Below are 21,200 nucleotides of genomic sequence, written 5' to 3' on the forward strand. Positions count from 1 at the left end.
TTGTTTTCACATATTTATTTTTAATTGTTTAATTTCAGGAAAGTAATAAGTAATTCTTACAATACTAGGATATTTCTTTCTTGAATAACTTCACATTTTTCTCTGTTAACTCAATATCCATAGCCCTTTAGACCATCTAACGCTTTTTATAGATTATTTCAGTGGTCAGTGGTTTTCATCTTTTCTGCCTGCTACAAGAATATGATCAGTTTTATACTGAATATTAGGTATCCCATTGATTAAGGCCTAATACCGCTTATTAGATGACTGTCATATATTCCACTCCTGATTTCATTATTCAGTAATACTTGTTCCATTAACATATAACAAATGATTCCCTCTGTTAGGAATGGGAAAATGTCTTGTTTCAGTAGTAGTGGATACTTCATAGCATACTTTGATATCCAGTTACTATTCTAAAATATAAAGGGCAGTTGGATGAAACCATATAGCGTAGCCCTTGAAAATTGAGCATACCCCAGACAAGTAAGATTGGTAGCCGCAATAAACTACAAATCACTGCCACTGCAGAAAATGGTAGTCACAATAAAATTCAAAACAAATGAGATTTAAGTGGTTATTTCCAATCAATGTGCAAATTCAAAAACATCTAAAATAATAAATATAAACCTTGACCTAAACCCCAGCATGTGCCTGCAGACACCAGTGACCCAATTAGACTGCTAAATCAATAATATTTTAAAACATCACTGGGAATGAAACACAGCTGCACTATTTATACAATACTAAAACTGTAATTCCACAGAATAGTGATCATAAATACAAAATAAGGCATTCCAAAATCACTAACAATTCATCACTGGCTACATGGTGATAAATATGACTTTGATTCTACAGGTTATTGGAACCATGATGACATAGTGCTAGATATATGTCAACAGTATGACATTATCTGTGACTTTTCAATGAACCTTTAATTGCTCAGGTCCTGCAGAAAGGACCATATACACATCAGTGGGAGTGCCAACTGATGATAATGCTGTGGAATTTTAGGCCAGCTGCAGTCATTTGAAATTCATGCTTTGAAGTCTCGTGTAAATCATGCTGCGGTAACCCAAACAAGGTGATAATAGTGCTTGGATAGCAAATGAGAAATTTTCTGCCACAATATAACCATATAAAGTTTTGTTGATAGAAAAGGATGGTTTTGACCCTTTATTTCGTAAATGATACTGCTTCATCATAATTATATGCTTAAAGGCCAACTTCCCTTTAACTACTCAGTACCTAAATGCTTATTTCACTGTTGCTCCTGCACAGTTACTACAGGCTGTGTTTGCTACTTTGTTTTACTCTAACATAGAGAGCTTGAAATGCATGGGATTTGTTCAGACATATATCTTTTGGCCAAATGTCTTCTCCATGTCTGACTCAAGCAAAGCAAAATGGTATTGTCTCATCTTTCCTTTCCCTGTCCTGACTCCAGACATCAAAAGAACCTGGACTGTAGTCTGGTCTTTATCCATCTGCTCCAACAGAATTGGCAGAGAGAGAATAGTGGTTGGGAGTGGGTGGGAGAATACCCTGTCACATGAAAGGTGCAAGAGGCTTGCCCCCTGGAAAAAAAAACTTGTAGTAATTTCAGAGTTCTGTTGCTTGAAACTCACTATTACTTGTGCTTCAATTGTTTGTGTACTTGAATTGGTGTTTTTTGTGCTATAACATGACAGGAAGTATGTTTAGAGCTTTTTAGATTCGTTTAGATATAGCAAACCCTGTTCTGTAGATAGAAAGTGAGGTTTTGACCATTGCCTAAAATTTCCTTCAACAAAGAGGCTTCATTCAATAGGATACCCAGATCATGCATGTTAAGAACCATTTTCAAGCTAAATAGGATTAATCAAATCAAATCAAATAAAAATGTGTTCTGAACTCAGCTGGTTTTATTTTCCATCTTTATATTGGTTATTTTTATTTCTTTTAAGGCAAGATTTGTATATATTGCATATAGTTATTGCATTTTTTTCTTTTTCTCTTTGAAAAGTTTTATGCTTCAAAAATCTGCAATAAAAACTTTAACAAAAAAGATACTTCTGCTTGCTATTAATGCTCCTTTGAAAAGCTAAAGATCATTTTCTTCATTTCTTTGTCCTCGTTCCAAAAACCTTGCTCTGTTTGTTCAAGACAGCTGTCAACTGTGTTGGCTGATGACACTGTTGATGTTAGTCATGAAAAGGAAAGAGAAGCAGGTTACCATCTTTAGTGCTGATTGTCTTATTTTGTTATATAGTTTTTCTATAGCGCTGATTTGGCAAAATTATTAAAAGAGTAACAATCAGTAAATTGCTTTCAAAAGTAGTGCTTTGGAAAATAGCATTTTGCAGGCATGTCACAATGTACCCCCTCATTCATTCGGTTGAATAAACACCAAATCCCCTGAACTTCACAGCTGCACACCGGTAGAAAAAAGAGAAAATCTCCACTAAAGTGTAGAATAGTTTTGGTTGATTCTTGTAAGGGGATTGGTCCAAAGGAGTTTTTAAAAGGTCCAAGCAACTTAGACGTTTTTAACTTTGAAAAAGTCCTGTGTAACGATGAAAGCACTCAGTTCTTGTTTTGTGTATTAGTTTGTTTTAATAAATAGCTGAGGGTTTGCAGCTCTTCAGTTTATTGATTTTTGTACATTAGAGTGCATTTTCATTCTGGTTACTAATTTTTAAGTTTAAAAATTCTCACAGTATGAGTAATCCAGAGTGAATGCCCTGATATCCTATCTTTTGACTGGGATGTTTACTGCATATTAATGATGTTGTTTTGGGGTCTCATGGAAAGGTGATTGGTTACATGAATAAGTCACATCATTATTATTATGTTTTGTTATCAATGTTTTGCTTCTTTACTTTGAGACAGGTTTCTGTTGGGGTGGGTAAGTATTAACTGGTAAACGTGTAAAGCTGTTATTTTTATTTTTTGTAAAACTAATTGCTTACAATTGTTTAGCTAATAAAACATTAATTCTCTGACTGAATGGCATCAGTACAACTAAGCAAAGCATACTGACTGAGGCAAGATACTGGCTGCTTCTTTACTGATACTTAAACATGCTGTAGGAATTTCAGAACCTAGTACTTTTATCTATTTGGAATAAAAAAAAAACTTTGTTTTATTACAAATAAGTGATTGCAAGCATGAACATGTGTTGTGCTTCAAGGTAAGGGTTTTTCTAAAGTAGAAAAAAGAAGTAGCGTAGCTAGGAAGGGATGAGAGGGGGAACTACCCTGGGCACAAATTGTTGGGATGTACTATGAGCCAATTGCAATATTTCTTTATAAGCTGATATTGCTTTTGCGGTCAAACATGAACACTGTACTGCTCCATATGTGGTTTAAACTGTAACAACTTCATGCTACATTATTGCAAGCAGTTTGCTACACTTTAAAAAAAAAAAAAACTTGTTTTGTTGAAACTAATACCTAAGCACTGTAGCACTCCATGCAGGCAGGTTATAAACTGTAGCAACTGTTTGCTACATATTTAGCAAGCAGTTTGCTACAATTTAATAAGAGTTTTCTTTTAAATAAAACATGGGTGCTGTAGCACACCATGCAGATGTGCTAGAAACTGCTACATTTGTAACAAGGAATTTGCTACAGTTTAAAAAAGGGAATTTTTTTAAACTAAAACAAAAGCACTGTAGCGCTCTGTGCAGACAGGGTGTAAACTGTAGCAATTGCTTTCTACTTTTGGTTGGAGCAGGGCACAAAAATGGGACCTGAATGGCTGTACAGGGGTGGGGGGGGGGTTGTGCATCTGGCTACCTTGTTGGTATGGCAGTAAAAGGAATGTCTTTTTTTTTTTTTTTGCTGGGGGAGGGCATAGATCTGACTGTAATAAGTTGATTGCTTCCAACTTATCAACTGGCTTAAACATGATCTTTAAGGGTAGATTACCAGCCATCCTTAAATAAGTATAATATGATACTCTCTGTTCTTCTTGCCTCCTTAACAGAAGAGCAAAACCCATAATTGTACTTCATGCAACTCAGAACAATAAACAGATTTAGAAGAAAAAGCAAATGCCAAAGCTTGCCATAGTACCATTAAAGCATTTTTAAGTGGGGCTTACCCTCTGCATCTTTTGACATGGGGAATGTGCCACCCCACACACATACACACACATAAACACACCTGTTGTTTATATCTGCAAATTCTGAGATTAGTGTACCTCAGAGAAAGATGAAGTATACGAGGCACTATGGCTCCTTACAAGCATTCACAGTCTCTGCAGTTCAGGGATAGACATTACTGTTGTCAAAATATCAGTAGGCAGGCATTCTGAATCTTGATACCATATGTGATAAAATACAGTTAGGAAATGTGAATAGGACCTCAAACTCAAAATAAGCTCAAGCAGGGGGGTCTAGAAGCTAATGTGCGGAATTCCAAGAGTTTAATAATAAATGCACAGTTCCAGACTATACAACTATATGGATCAAGAAATATGCATTCCATGCAAGCATTAGGAACGCTATATTATGTTTTGACCAAGTTATGGAAACATTAAGCACTATGGTCAGCTCTTAGTAAAGCTTGCTGCTTGTCTCACATATCAGGTACCAGCTTTATAAACTCTACCCAGTAAGAACTAAGGCATATTATTTTAGGAGCTTTGGAACCAATATGGGTATGATAAAGGCTGAAGAACATCTCTGCTCTCTTAATAAACTTTGCACAGATTTTTCAATACAATTTTAAGTGAGCTATCCCATTGGATGTATAACATTTTTGACAATTTACAAAACTGTTATAATGCATTAAAGATTGTCCAGATGTAAACAGGTATGTTGTCCGCATTTAAGTCCCAGTTTTTCATCCATAACTAAGCTTTCTCCATCTACCTTGTATTTTAGTATAGGATTTGTACATTAAAGGATAGTCATAATCAGACATATTGGGGTAGCAAACACCCAGAGTAAGATTTTCATACTTCATGCAGATACCCATGGAAGAGTTATGGAGGTCTGGGAAGCCCTCCTTGAGATAGACCTGAAAAACATAAAGGCTCATTTGCTAGCATCTGGGACCAACATTTATTTGCATTAGAGATATTGGTGGATATCAGTTATAGGAAGACCTTTTTTCTGGGAGGAGCAAAGCAGAGCATGTTACTTTTATCTTCACTGCTTTGGTTTGGGGTACTGCCATCCAGTGTATTTAAATGCAAGTGTTTTGTTTTCTCATATAAAGCTAAATGTAGTTTTCGTAATATTACTGAAACATTCTTAGAAAACAAAGATATTTAACATAAATATGTCTTTATTTTTGGTAAATCAACATTAACTGTGCTGTGTGGATTCATATAGAGTACAGATCCAAGTAAAACATACCTCAGTAGCCAGTAAGAGACAATTTAATTTATGTATTTTATTTTAGGACAAGCTGCAAACTATTATGTGACAGAAATAACAACCAAGACTGAAAGAGTTCAAGTTTATGCCTTGAGATTAGGTTGACTTTAATTCTGATACTGGTGGGTTGGATGTTAGCTATGGTAACCACAACAAGAGTCTGTGTAAATAAAGACTTTTATGTCTATATCGTGAACCAAATGGTTATACCTGATAAAGAGTACAAAGCATAAGCTGTAAGGAACCTAGGTTGTATACATTGCTGAAGTGTAGGTGACCTAAGAAGATGAACATTAAAAAAGAATATAATGGTACATACAAATGAGCCTTGACTAAAGAGCAGGGCTTTGACAAGTTTGCAAATATTTATCACATTCCATATAGTAAACCTCCAGACACTGGATTCAACCCAGTTTGGCTTCATCAAGGACAGGTCATGCCAACTTAACTTGGTGAACTTCTTTGAGAAGGTCAGCAAAGCAATGGATGAGGGCAAAATGGTTTACACTGCCTACCTTTACCTGGCCAAAGCATTTGACACAATATCCCACTAGGGTATTGGTGACAAACTCAAGAGGTTAGGTACAAACCCATATCTCACTCCAGTGGATAGCCAACTGGCTCACAGACAGAACCCAGGATGTTAGAATTGGGGAGTCCACCTCTAGAAAGAGCCCAGTCACAAGTAGATTTCCTCAGGGATCGGTTCTTGGACTGCTTCTTTTTGTCATTTACTTCTCTGAAGTCAAGGCCGATGTCAGTGGTCTCTGGATGACTAAATATGAAGATGATTGCAAATTAGGAGCTGTCATTGAATCCCACACTGACACAAATGTTCTCCAGGAAGGGCTGGCACAGACAAAACTGGTGTCAGGGCCATGGGCTAAAACTAAATGGCAAGAAATGCATAATAGTATCCTTTGGGAAGTAATCCATCCCTGGTAACTATCATTACTGACAACACACCCCTTAGAGTTGACCCAGTAGTCAGGGATTTAAGGACACACATAGATAGTAATCTAGCCTTTGACCATCATGTGTCTACAGTATTGAGAAAACCATTCTATGTTGTAGGACTTATAATCAAATGTATGACATGTAGGTCTAAGGAAGTCATTGTTCCACTGTATTTGGCATTCATCAGACCTATCATTGAGTAAAATGGCCCATTTAGTATGTACCTAACTGGGCATATCCAACAACTGGAATGTCCACAGAGGTTTTTCACTAAAAGAATACAGGGTGTTAAGTAAAATGTCCTGTGCAGACTGCCTCAAGGCCCTATCTGTATATTTTGTCTACTACAAGCTGTTGAGGGAAGATCCATGCCTGGCATACAGGGCATTGTCAGACCACACTCTGATGGACCTCCTGCATATATTCACAAAGCAAACAACACCAGAATTACCCATTCTAAAGACTTAAACTTTGCCTGTGATATAAATTGGGCCTGTTAGAAACAGAGGTATGTATCCCAGAGACTACCCTATCTCAGGAACAGGCTCCACATCCATGTGAAGCAGAGTTCCTCCCAAACCCAATTCAAGTATAACTTGGAAAATTGGATGGGGAACAGGAAATTCATCCCTGGCCTGTCACCTATGTCTCTCATGGATTCAAGCAACCTGTAAATGGTTCATCTCCCAGGCCCCTGCTTGTAAATGTTTCATCTCCCAAGCCCCTGCTTACACATATCAAGGGTACCAGAACTTGTCAGAAATTTTGAATGCATGGCTTGTCATAAAAAGGCACTTTTGGTCATTAGCCTAGTAGACACCTATGAACCTATTAATATGAGTTGGGGATCCTTATTTCTACTAAAGGTAGACTGGAATGTAGGACATGTTGTTTAAGCCTTGTATCCTTTTAGTAAGGTATCTCTGTGGATGTGTCACCACACACATTCACACTTTAACAATGCAGTAGTCTCATCAGATGGTAACATTTTAAGCAGTATTTGAAAACATCCATAAGAAATCTGGTGTAAAATAAATGACTCACAGATGCAGTAGACGATATAGCTGCAAAACATCAGTGAGAGACAGAACAATGAATGCAAAGTGGAATGTTTAAAGTACCCTTACTCTGAGACATAAGTGGTTAGGGCAGAGAAATGTATCTTCACCTTTCTCCAAGAAAAACTAAAGGATCTATACCTGCAATTAGTCTTATAGCTTTAACCTGTTTTGTTGAAATTAAAGATTACAGTTTTCAAAGCAGCATTAATAGCAAGGAACATCGATGCTTCCATTTCAGATGCAACTAACTGCATTTGACTTGTTCAGTTGAATGTGACATTAACAGAATGTAAATGAATGGTGGCTTTTTATTTACATTTGAAATTATAAATTTATATTTCCTGAAAAACAGAGGTTTGTGTATCATTTTTGAAATTCCTGGAGTAAAGGTACTACTTCTTGGTCAGGTGCTTAAATAGAAAGAATACAATGTGGCTTTTTGATGTCTAAAGCTAAAATATTCAACTAGCTATTAAGTACTTTTCAACGTATGTGCAATGACTGCAGGCATGGATTTACAGTAATTAACAAAAATGGAAATTCCATTTCATGGGATGAAATTCTGTTCAATATACTCACAAGTGTACATTTTTAATTATTGCTATTTCTCTTATGTTTTTTATTGCATCTGTATGTAAACAAATTTAAAACAGATTCTAATTAGAGTTTTTAATAAGGCATGCCGCCAGTTTTACAAAGAGTATTAGTAGAAATGCAAAATCTGATTAATGAGTGTTGCAGCTTAAAATGACAAATTTGATACAATAACATATTTTTTCTGTAGTCTGACAACCCATATTCTGGAATTTGATGGTATTTTGCCTTAAAACTAAAAAATCAATTTTCTTGGCTATGATTAATGCTTCAGATACAGTCTGAATACAAATTTACTTTTCTTGTAGAGGATTTAACATTTTTTATTGAGATCATAATAACATAGGTCATTAATATCATCCACTACTTACCATTGTAATTATTTCAGAGATTGCCTTTTAAGTATGACTAGAAATGCATTATAAATGTTGAATACAAATTATGAATTGCTGCTGTGCATGTCAGATGCTATACATCAAAGATTTTTTTGTTTTGCAATTAATTTATGTATTCAGTTAATACTTGTTTGTATTTAGTGAGTAGTCACATTAATTCAGATTTCTTTGCCAGACAAAACTGATAAAAAACAATGAACAACAGTACCATGAAATTCACCTACAGGATAAGTCAGTTGTTAGTGTACCACATCATTACTAGCTGTATAATATGGCCATTCCAGGCCATAGAGCCAACATTTCTGGTGGATACATTAACTATAGATATACTGATGGAGCTGGAAGGTCAAATGTGTGTGTGTGTGTGTGTGTGTGTGTGTGTGTGTGTGTGTGTGTGTGTGTGTGTGTGTGTGTGTGTGTGTGTGTGTGTGCTTGTGTGTGTTTTGTTTTTGATATGGATTACTTAATATAAGTCCACAATCTCAGAGTGCAAAAATATGGTGGAAAAATAGTCACCATCATTTTCATCAAAAGGAAAAGCCACTGTGAATCTTGTAGAGGGCATTACTTTTTTGAATTTCTTGGCTACATAGTTTGCATAGTCATTATAGTCAAAGTGCATCCTTTGTGCTACTTATAGGTTCAAAGCACATATATAAGTAACTCATTAAGAGTTTTTAGTTTAAAGAGAAGTGACCTGCCTGGTTGTCATTTTGGCTTACAGACAGAATGGCATTAGATTTGTCTTCACTCAGCCTGGCATTTCTGTCAGTGCATCACCACTCTAGAAGGTGTCACAGTGTCATAGCTCTGGAACCTGTCACTGTGTTATAACTCTAGCAGTTGAAGGCCATCTCAAAGCTTCTTTTGTATATGGGAGGCCTCAAGCAACAAAGCTTGTGATTTATGAAGTGACAAACATTAATATCAATGCTGTTCTCCCCAAAGGAGTTAGAGTAGTTGGGGAAACAATATGGATTTCTGAAATTATCTTTCTGAGGCAACCACCTTTACTAAATTAATAGAGCCAGAGATTTTGTGACGAACCTTAATCTTTTGCATTCTTTATAATAGCAATTACTTATCAAAGTGATTTGGGAGTGTTAAAAATGTAAGTCATGAATGTTAGTAAGCAAGTTCAGATAGTTTGCTTCTTTGTAGGACCTTGAGAAAAACAGTGAAAGGGTACGAGTGACCTTTTCTCCATCCATATTCTTTGAGATGTAGTCTGCAAAGTTGACCAAACCCATTTTATCACCAACACAGGATCTAAAGCTACTGTTTCTTACTGCCTCTGCTTTGGGAATTTACATAGGACATAATTTATTGGGAACTAATTTTTTAAAATCTTTGGTGAAGGAGAGGATGGGAATAAGCCCAGAATTATCTATTTCATACCTAGGCCTTTTGCCGTAAACTAGTAAATCTATGGCCATATCAGTAGTGTAGTAGCCAGATTAATTTTTTTAGGCAGAATGTCTTCTGTAGAATGGAGAACTGTGTGTCTGATGTTTGCATAAAAGTTTTTTTTTTCTCCCCAACATGTGGTGGGGTTAAAGGAAAGTTAAGGGACTGACAGCCCATAGAACTATGAGTCTCTAAGGATTTGGTAGGCAGGGAGTAAACAGGACTGAACAATTTAGTGATGGCATTAGGTGTCTGAATATCCATTAGCAAAGAAGAATGTCAGTCAAGTATTTCTAGCAGTCACAGGAACTGTGAAGTAATATGTTAATGTTATTCTAGAGGTTTTTGGATTTATAAAGTTTGTATAATGATCCTTGAATTTGAAGCAGAATGATTTATTCTTATGAACTTCTACGGTTTGCTCAGGTTTTGTCCTTCATATATGATGCCCATGATTTGTCTCACAATAGCTTAGATGTGTGTTTTATTTTCAGGATTGACCTGTGTGTAGTTTTATCACTTTTCACTTTGCTTCTCTGGAGTTTAATGACCTAAACTAGTGACGTAAACTAATGTGGTTAGTATAGTTGTCATCAGAAAACAGAAGGAAAATGATAGTAAGAAATAATAAATCACTGACACCTTAATGTTAGGCTGTGTTGTTTCTGAAAAGGTTCAAAAAACTGTAATATGGGACCTTATAACAAACATTTCTCGAAGCTGTAAATTTAGGTACATTTATTCAATATGTATGACACTACCTCCCACTGCAGTTATGTGTGAAGCATTTTGGTTTGTCAGTGTCACTATTTTTGTCAAGGAAGTGTAAACAAATTCACATTCATTACACATAGTAAGTATACTAGAGTTGAGGTCACTGAACGTTGGGGTATGGAAGGGTTCTGGTTACCCTCAAACTTGAGATATCTCAGAGTTACTATATTTAGAGATGTGGAAGTGTGGGGTGCATGTGGCTTGCCCCAGAAAAAGCTCTTGCTTCAGTTACACTTGTGTTTTGCTAACAATATTTTTTCAGTTAAGTAGTGCATGATTGTATTGTGTTCAGTGCTTTGACATGTATCTATTCTGTAGACTAGTGGGTGAAGATTAAATACCAAGCTTACAGCTTTTGCCGGTTCTAGAAAAAATAGTGGTATAATGAATGTTAAGCTAGAAGATTTTCACATTACCCAGGAACCCAAAAGTTCTATGGGTTTTAATACTCTTCCAGTTTATATCTAGTATAGGTCTGTTGTAGAAGGTCAAACACACAAATATTTGACCTGCAGAATATTGATCACAGAAGACAGAATTTCTCAAAGGTCAAAACATGTCTGTAACTGGTTTCTGAGATTGTGGTACAGTGAGGACTGGGATTTTGCCATTTCCCAGCTATAGTGTGATCTTTGAGTTACTATATATAATTAGAAGGGAGAGTGAGGGGTGTGTGTGGGGGTGGGACTTTCTGCCTGCACAATCAATGTTTTTGGAGTATTATGTTCATATTTGACTGTTTGCAGATACCATCTTTTGTGATCAGTATTCTGCACGTCAAGTATTTCTACATTCAGTCTTCTGAAATAGATACATCTAGTACAAAGTAACCAGGAGCAGCACTTGTGGAAGTTCTAGTTCTTTCTTCCCACTAGATTTAGGTAGACCAGAATTATAGTCTTCTAAGTACTGGTGAAGGCTATGTTGAGACCGGAGTAATTTGTACGGAACTATTAATATAAAGTACACATTGTTCTTTAGTCATACAATGTTTATCATCACAATAGAAGTCAAAGTCCAGCAATGACCCTTTTCACAGTCAATGTATAGTTTAACCCATTATTCAGAGACCGCTAAGACAACAGGGCAGTAGACTGTACTTAGTCCTGCATAAAGTCTAGGTTCAGCTTTTCATTTTAGCATGATTATTCTATGTTATTTAGTCCTAGACTACAGTGGGTCGCCAAGGGTGTTGAGTATGGAGCAGCCAGGTAAAGTCCAATGTCTATGCCATAATTTAGTTTGGTGCAGTACTAAATTAGGATTTTAGGAACTGAAGAAGACATTCCAGCTTGGAGTGGTGTGGTCCTTTTGCCTTCCTGAGAAGGTAGGGCTGACTACACACCAAAAGACTTGGTGACTGAGGTATGACCAGGGTGTAAAGTTGCATCTCATAAGTGTGTAAGGAGACACTGTATCATGAGTAGGTCTTCTTAAATATGGTATGTTACAGAGGATACAAGTTTTACTGTAGTTTTTTGCCTTTTGGTAGAAGAGAAAGTGACCTAAGAGCACAGAGGCCCAACAAAGGGAGCAAAGAGTAAGCAGCAGTTTCAACAAACCAACAAACTGGTCTGTTAGATAGTCAGAAGAGAGATAGAGAGAGAGAGGAAGCATAGCAGATATTTAGCAAGCTATTTTGTTCATTGTAAGGCATTAAGATTAGAGAATTTGATCAATCCCTTTATTTATGTATTTATTTGCTTACTTACATTTACATTTTACATTTGTTAACCAGGATAGTCCAACAGATCTAAACAACCCCTTTTCAGTAGAGTCCAAAGGAGAAAAACCTTGCAATACAGTGAGAAAAGAGTATGTTGATTTTTCTATCCTCCAGGTATTCCAAAGTAATTTTTTTTAATCAAAGGTGGAAGAAAAACGCTGTGATCAGGGCACTCCAGCTATCGGACTTGCTGTATAGTGAGTTGACTTCACAAGAGATTTCTCTCTATTAGAGGTCTTGTCAAATCAACAGACTTCAGTATTGTAAATCTACAGCCAAAGTAATCTGTGCCAAATGCAACTGAGACACTCTGAGCTGCAGAAAAGTATGCATAGGATATTTTTCCCCCAGGAAATCTACTAAAGCACTCCTCTACATTTTCAGCAGTCCGTCTGGTTCTGCCAACTGATAGTGCTACCTCTGCACCTAGGAATAAAACCCATCTAGCTCCTCTGCAGTTTTAGACACTCCTGCCCCCTAGATCACTCCAGTACAAAACACACATCAGCACTTTCCCACAATTTCTGTAGCCAGCTAATTGAGATAGGTATTTTGAGACAGTGTAAGAATTTTCTCATGCTGTGAGATCATCACCTAATACTTAAACAGTATAATGCAATGTGTGAGAGATGTGCATATATAATGTCATTGAAGGCCAAAATCTTACACAAAGACATCTCAGACACCAGGATCATCAGCAGTGCACCACACAGCACACCTCGTCTCAACCCTCATAAAAACACATAATCCAACATATGCTGAGGTCCTTAAGATCGGCTTAACCAAACTATGAAGACCTCCATAGTGTAACACAGGTTTTAAGCACCCTCTGCAGCACTCTTAGTCTGCAAACCCTACCGCGTCACATAGCACAAACGTAATATCCTACTCATAGCCAACTCCATTGCAAAACGTCCAGATGCACCTCTTACCAGGCTGAGTAAACAAACCGTGACAGTTAGTTGTTTGTCTGTTGCCAGGATCCATCCAGTCATAAATGCACTCAAGTACTTCAACAAGTATCAGTATGGCTCTCTCATAGTAAATGTGGGTGTTAATGACTTGAGACATACCTCCCTGGACTACATGAAAAATACATGATGAAGCTCTTGAACTATGTGTTCTAGATAGGAATCAACCTAGTTCTGAGCAGCATTTTATCTTCTCAAAGGATTATGACACAATATGTGCAAAAAATAATTGATTTCAATAGTTGGCTTAGGTTTTGGTGTTATTCGATGGGGGAATACATATTTATGAACCCAGTAGGATATGATCCAACAGACCACAGTACTTCATCAGGGATGGTCTGCACCTTTCCACTCTAGGCTTTAGAATATTAGCTAAGACATTGCCCAACCCCATAGTGCCTTTTTGGGCAATGCCAGCCCGACAAACCGACTGACATAACAATGAGAGCAAATGAATATATGAAGGTTTTTCTAATCAGTTCTAGAAGCCTAAACAAGAAACTGCACCCCTTACACGTTCTCCTCACCCTGGAGGATGTTGATGTCTGTGTAGTGACAGAGACGTGGTTTAAACTGATGGAGAGTACTCTGGCTCTGCAAGGCTACAGTGCCTTCCACACATTCAGATCAACCACTATTCAGATTGGGAAGAAAGATGGAGGTGTATCAGTCTTTGTCCAGAAGAGACTACATCAAGCCTGGTCAAGCAGAATGATACACCATTACCACACTCTAGCTAGGTATATAAGTTCATCTATGCCCCAATACAGCATAACACCTATTTACAGGAACTGGAGTCACTCAGCATTAAAGCCAATGCCACTTTCCTGTGTGACTTTAACTACTCAACTGTAGACTAGAAGACCTACATCACCATTATTATGCTAGCACAAAATTTTCCTGGGCTTTGTTAACACAAATGCTCTAGAGCAACTAGACAGAATACCCAGGGAATCCTGCTCTATCCCTTGCTATCATCATCCTTTGTCAGGTCAGACCATGAAACTGATACCCCTCAAAATAAAAATTGAAACATGAGATCCCTAGCTGTCCTTGGACCATTAGATATTTCTCCAAGGCAAACATCCTACTTCTAAGCAACACCTTGGTAAATTTCAACCCCCCCCCCCAAAAACCCAGAAAATGCAGAAACATACACTGCTACTTTATACCAGCATGTCACCAACTGCATAGAAGCAGCTGTACCCTGAAGGATTAAATGCAGAGCAACTGCCAAAAACAAAAATGCCAAGGCAGAGTCAACAATGTAAATAAACTGTGCAACAAAAGGAAGAGAATTATAGTGTAAGCAAGAATAACAACACCCAGTGTACTAGAGTCACCATCATTAAAATAAATAAGCAACTCAGTAGCTTACTCAAACCATCAAAGTCAAATCTGAAGCAAAAATAGCTTCTCACGGAAAGGACAACCAAAAAGTCTTCTTTATCTATGTTCGCAATCTTAAGGTCTCTACACAGCAATACACTGAACTGATTCTACATGACAACACCTAGACTGAAGCTGAAACTATAGACAATCTAGTGGGTCATTAATTCAGTTCCAACTTCACCCATTTGTCCCCACCTATAATCTCACAAGAAATACCAGGACACTGCTAAACCTCATTTTTGAAGCAGGACCAGCTCCAGAAATCTCTATTTAAGCCCAAACATTATGCATCTATTGGTCCTGAACATCTCCCAGGATGTATCTTAAATAGCATGAAGCATGATCTATCTATGTCCCTAATAACGCTATTCAACCTCAGCCTCCACACAGGCTTGGTACCAAGCGAGTGGAGGACAGCAACAGTAGTACCCCTACACAAGGCAGGACTCTCTACTGACCCAGGAAATTACCGACAATAAGTTGAATCAGCCTTGTATATAAAGCCATGTAAAGACTTATGAAATAAATCAGTAAGGACACTGGGAATCTCCAAACACTAGACCCGTCCCAGTTTGGTTTTGACAAAAGCAAGTCATGCTTACTTAACCTAATGGACTTTGAAAAAATTGACAGAGCAATGGACAAAGGCAAGATGGTACACTTCCTATCTTGATCTGGTCAAAGCTTTTGACACAATACCTCACTTAGGCATAGTGCAGAAGCTCACCAAACCCCTATGTCATCTGTTGGGTTGCCAATTGGCCCCCAATTAGGACACAAGAAATCAAGGTGGTGCATTACCTCCACAAAAAGACCAGTCATCAATGGAGCCCCAGAGGACTCTGTGCTGAGAACTCTCCTGTTTGGAATCTACTTCTCAATTGTAAACCAAATGTGACCAAGTTGGTGGAAAATGACAAATTAGGAGTAGTTTTCAAATCACTGAATGACTTGGCCATCCTACAGCAAGGTCTGTCCCAAACAAATAATTGGTGCCAGAATAATGGACTAAAACTAAATGCCAAAAACTACATTATTGCATTCTTTGGGCAATCAACTACCATAGGTAATTTCCACATTGATAATATTCCCCTAAGAGCTGGCCCAGTACTTTGGGCTTTAGGAACATATGTGGACAGTGACCTAACATTTGGCCAACATGTGCCCAATTTACTAAGGAAATCCTTCTATATTGCGCAGTTTGTAAACAGAGAGATAGTGTCTAGAGCCAAAGATGTCATTGCCTCCCCTCTACTCAGCCCTCATCAGGCCAATTATTGCATATAATGCCCCCTTTTGGCATATATCTGGCAAAACACATGCAGCAACTTGAATGCCCTCAAGAGGTTCTCACCAAGAGAATACAAGGCCTTAAAAAGGACTTGCAACCTATATGGACTGCCTCAAAGCTCTGTCTCTATTCTAGGTCTCTTAAAGACTGCTGAGACAGTGCCTAGCATATAAGGCATCCTCTGACCTGATACTTTTCCACACATCCACAAAATCAGATGGTGCTAGAAATACTTGATCCAGGGACCTGAATCTTTTTTGCAACATAAAGAGAACAATATGGAGGGACGGGTAACTTTCTCAAAGGATAACACTTCTCTGGAACAGACTTCCCCTCCACATAAAACAGAGTACACCCCTGTCTCTATTTAAGTAAAACTTGAATGTATGGCTATGCAATAGGAAATGTATCCCCATATTATTGACATGACCACAGAAATGATCACTATTTTATGACATAACCACATGCTACTATCTTATGACATGACCACAGAAATAATCACCATCTTATGGGTAGTATGTACTGCAAATATAGATCTGGGAAAAGGACAGGGTAGTTTATAATACCAAATGGGTAAATGGCTAGTTTTTCAAGGGCAGACAGCCTAGTACATATTTTTATAATAAAAATTGTATACAAAGATAATGCATAGATTAACATCTCAGTAGAATGAATACAAATGTGATCATCAGAGTACAGTTATAGCTGTAAGACATACAGTCTAGTATGGACAAAAACCTACAGCTACCAGCAGTTAGCAGGAGGGAATTGCAAGAAATACTTGATGTCCAGAAGTTGGTACATAGTGTTAATGCTATGAGCTACAGTTCCTGTGGTACAGTGTTTGATTCCCTCATCTCTCACTCACCTACTATGTGCCCTTAAACAAGTCACTTCACCAGACAGTGCTCCCATGTCACCCCTGAAAAGGGACTGTATGTCCAGTGGGCTTACCTTGTTAACAAATTGGGCTTATTATACAGTAGCCTGGCTATCACTGCAAGGGATTTACAACTATTACAGTTATTATGGATGAGGTATGCTGTCTGCATTGTGTATGTTATGTCTAGTAGAAATAATATGGACTGAGAAAGGATTAGCCTATAATGACAGACTAAAGTTAACATGCATATTTTTCAGCATACAACATTAAATAACTGCCAAGTGAGCAGATAAATCAACTACTGAAGAAAGAACCCACCCAGTATAACTGTAAAACTCACCACTGTATTACTTTAAGTGTACATTGGGCAGATGAATAGTAAATAAAGAATAAAGTTGTCAGACTACTGCAGACAGCAGCAAGCCAGGATAGATGCACTTATTAAAGCAGAATTTATTAAATTCTTCACAAACATACTCAGCTAACACTGCAAAATGAATTAAGTAACTGAATTTTACATGTATCAAACTGGTTAATGGTGCAAGCAGGATAAAGTTAATGAAAGCTACAAACCAGAATTATTATGGTATATCTTTCAAATTTTTATAGAATTATTATGGTATATTAAGGAAAAGCATATAGATGAAGATAAAAAGTGGGGCATAATATATAGCAGTAATATTTAGAAATCTGTGTCAGGGCAAGTATATGAGCCAAGAGTTAGAAATACAGCAGATAGAAAGCATCAAGTCAAAAGAGTTATTCAGTGCTATATTACTTGTTTGCATTGTTTATTACATCAATATTCAGTCAAAGCTTCAGCAAAAAAAAAAAATACTAAAAATCAGTTAATGAGACACAGTACCATAGCAACATATGAATTCAACTCTCCCTATATTAGGCCATTGAGGATGGATGGATATATTAGGCCATATCAGCATATTATATATATATATATATATATATATATATATATATATATATATATATATATATATATATATATGAGATGGTGCAATATCAATGCAGCTATAAACTACTTACTTTGCAGCCTCGGATAAACTGTCAGATCATTATTTCGTAATTACAGTGTAATGGCTCTGTAACTGTTGTATTCAGCAAGAAGTAATGTTGCATAACTGCTTTATATAATTAATAAGCATTTGAAATGTGTACTTTTATCTTGGTGAGCATGACACAGGTCCACAGCAAAAATCAAGGGAATATGTGTTATTATATTGATGTTTTGCTACATTGGAGATTGAAATCTATATAATTCATGCTGCATAGTGAACACTCAGCATATAAATAATACAACAAAGCACCATTGTTCAATTTTTAACACTGCTTTCTAAACAAGGCTAGTGTCTTTGATGTGCTTTATGCTTCAAGAGTTATAAACTTTAGCTACTTAGAAGGAGTTTGCAGTGCATTTCCAAGTTCTGCTACTGCCCTTTCCTTAACATTACTGTCAGATGCAGCTATACATTGTATATTGTAAATTTAACATTAGTTGAAAAACTTTGAATAAATGTTATTCTTGTTCTTTTCAGAGGTCATACATCACCCAGCATATTGTTGCTACAGATGGAGGAAACAGGAGCACCAAAGCTGAATTATCCGTGACAATTACCAATGTACAAAACCAGCCACCAGTATGGGAAAAAGAAAGTTATGAAGCAGTCATACCAGAAAATGCAGTGAGGGATACCGTGGTAGTGGTATGTCCAATAATACTGTTTTCTGAGAACAATTAGTATTGAATCCAGACTATCCACAGTATGTTACTCCACTCCTATAACTATTAAGTGCTTAAAAGAGCACAGCATGCAGTTGTTATAGATGAATATCATAACTTGGCTTTTGGTCCATTCTACCCATTATGTGCTTTAACAGCAGTCATAAATATAACAGAAAGTCAGATAAATATAACAAAAAGTCAGAATTTGAAGAAAAAATAGTAGCATTATCTCCACAAATTACATAGCTGACACTAGCTTATTCTCTGAAATGGAGATTGCTCTAGTGAGCTTTGTGTGTTTCAGCCCTTCCTAAAAAGGGGTTCCCATGAAAATAGACCACTGCTTCTGTCAATAATAAATATTTTATAAAAATGTTTGTTTGCCATTCAGTCTCTATATTTCAGGACTCGCTCTAGCAGGTTGCGACAATTCAAATGATTACCACTAGAATGTCATAGCATGAAAATCCAGCTATACTGTCAGTGAAAGTAAAGTGCTAGTGCACAGTCACACAGTCTGATCTAAAGAAGAGATGGCCATTGATAAGAAAATTATTGTGGGATGGGGGGGAGAGGGCAAGACAGAAGTTCAAAGTATCATCAATTACATTTCTCCCATAAGCATACATTAAGAGATCAACCACAGGCAGACTATGTATAGTGTACAGTCAATCCTTCTGAAATAGACTGCAATATTAAGGAACAAACTAGATAGCAGATAGCTATGAGTTATTGATGAAGGCTATGAATTCATTTAAAAGTAGAAGAGAAAGTAATGAGTCAGTGATTGAAAATTAAATTGCAGGCTGTGTAAATTCCAATGGCAGGCTGTTTATCAGGAGAGAGTACATAGCTTTCTGTTGCTCTAAGTGCTGGAATCTGTGACAAAGACATTATTAAAGAAAAGAAGGCTGTTGCCCAGAGAAAAGAAGGCTATTGCCCAGGATTTCTTTGCCTAGTATATACACATGACACTTTACCCTGTGGATGTGGTGAGCTGTTATTTCAACTTGCCCCTCCACCAACTTACTAATATGTGCTAACCGTAACACTGTCCCTGTACCTAACCTTTAACCTTTGCTTAGAAAACATTTCCATAACACTACCACTACACAAAACAAGCTGAGACACACACACACGCACACACACACACACACACACACACACACACACACACACACACACACACACACACACACACACACACACACACATCTGCACAACACTAAAGTTGTCTTCTTAACTAACCTTACTCTGACTCCAACTTTAACCTGGAAATACTCATACAAGCAAACTCCTAGCCCTAAAGCCACCCCACATACCTGTCTACAAAATGAGCTGCCAATATTGCATCATTTTATATATATATATATATATATATATATATATATATATATATTTATATATATATATATATATATATATATATATATATATATATATATATATATATATATATATATATATATATATATATATATATAAAATGATCTCATAACAAATATTCCATATGCATATTATCCACAAAACATTATTGCATGTGTACAATATTGAAAGTGAAAAATGTTGACAATGTCCTGAATAACTGACATATAACAGAACACTGACAGGTATACCTCTTTTTTTTAATCGCTACAAACATTCCTGTACACAGAATTAAGATTAGATTAATATTTATATCTCTTTTGCAGAGGGAAAAACCCTCTGCAAACCCCATCTAGGAGTCAAGCTCTCCACACCGCACAAACTTCAGTATAACAAAACCATGGTCATTCTGACTCAGAGAAGGGAGATATCTTTCAAAACATGGCAATCATTACTGCTTTAGAGGTAAATTTTAAGCTATGGTATTCAAAAATAAAACACTGCATAAATACAAATGCAAGTTAAAAAGGTAAGAAAACATACAGCAAAATTACTATATAAAAATCCAAACAGAAATAAAAGCAAACAAAAGGGTTAAACGACTGCAACAAACATACCATCTAATCCAACTTTCTCCTTTTTTTCAGATATTATCAGAAAAAGAAGCTACAGCAGTTTATAACAAATCAGTAAAGTTAGATGGTGTTATCTCTTGTCCTCTTTCAGTCTTTTTTAGCCTGACACAGGAGCATTTCTTGATGCAGTTTCTTTGTGTTTTCCTTCTGGGCATCAAAACAAAGGCATGTGTATGATGGACTCTGTTATGTCTTTTCATTGAATCCCAAATAGTCAAATCCTTTTAACTGAAAACTCAGTTCACAGAAAACTGACTCTGCAAGAAATATATCATAAAAAATATTTTTGCAGGGGGCAGGCCTCCCTACACTCTCATGTGGGAAACACTGCCCCTTTTACTTGTCTATACTAATTTCATGGTTGCAAAACCATGGAGAAAAGAAAAAAAGTACTGGAACACAAACACAAACATCTATAGATCTGAGGGTACAGCGTGATGCTGACCATCAAAATCAACATATACTAAGCTAGACTCACTTCCCTAATTACTCCTATGATAAGAAATGACATCATGGGGGTGTGGCCAAGATGCCAATCTGATAGCAGCAGAAATCCATAGCTCTGCTTATATTTTAATATCCTGATGGGAAATATACTTTAATTTTTAGAAAAATCTCACTAAAAGTATACTAAAAGTTA

The 21,200-nt window shown here is 36.7% G+C and overlaps 1 protein-coding gene across 1 annotated transcript in view; it reads left to right on the plus strand.

Annotated features, from left to right (window-relative positions):
* Positions 1 to 21,200, plus strand: part of LOC122810195 (neural-cadherin-like) — a 1,307,756-nt gene that overhangs the window by 591,730 nt on the left and 694,826 nt on the right. The window contains exon 12 of the mRNA XM_044081677.1: positions 18,373 to 18,540. Coding sequence (XP_043937612.1) covers positions 18,373 to 18,540 — 168 coding nt within the window. The remainder of the gene's footprint in view (positions 1 to 18,372; positions 18,541 to 21,200) is intronic.

This window comes from Protopterus annectens, chromosome 8.part1 (assembly GCF_019279795.1).
Source record: "Protopterus annectens isolate FY-2018-M chromosome 8.part1, PAN1.0, whole genome shotgun sequence".
NCBI classification, from domain to species: Eukaryota; Metazoa; Chordata; order Ceratodontiformes; family Protopteridae; genus Protopterus; species Protopterus annectens.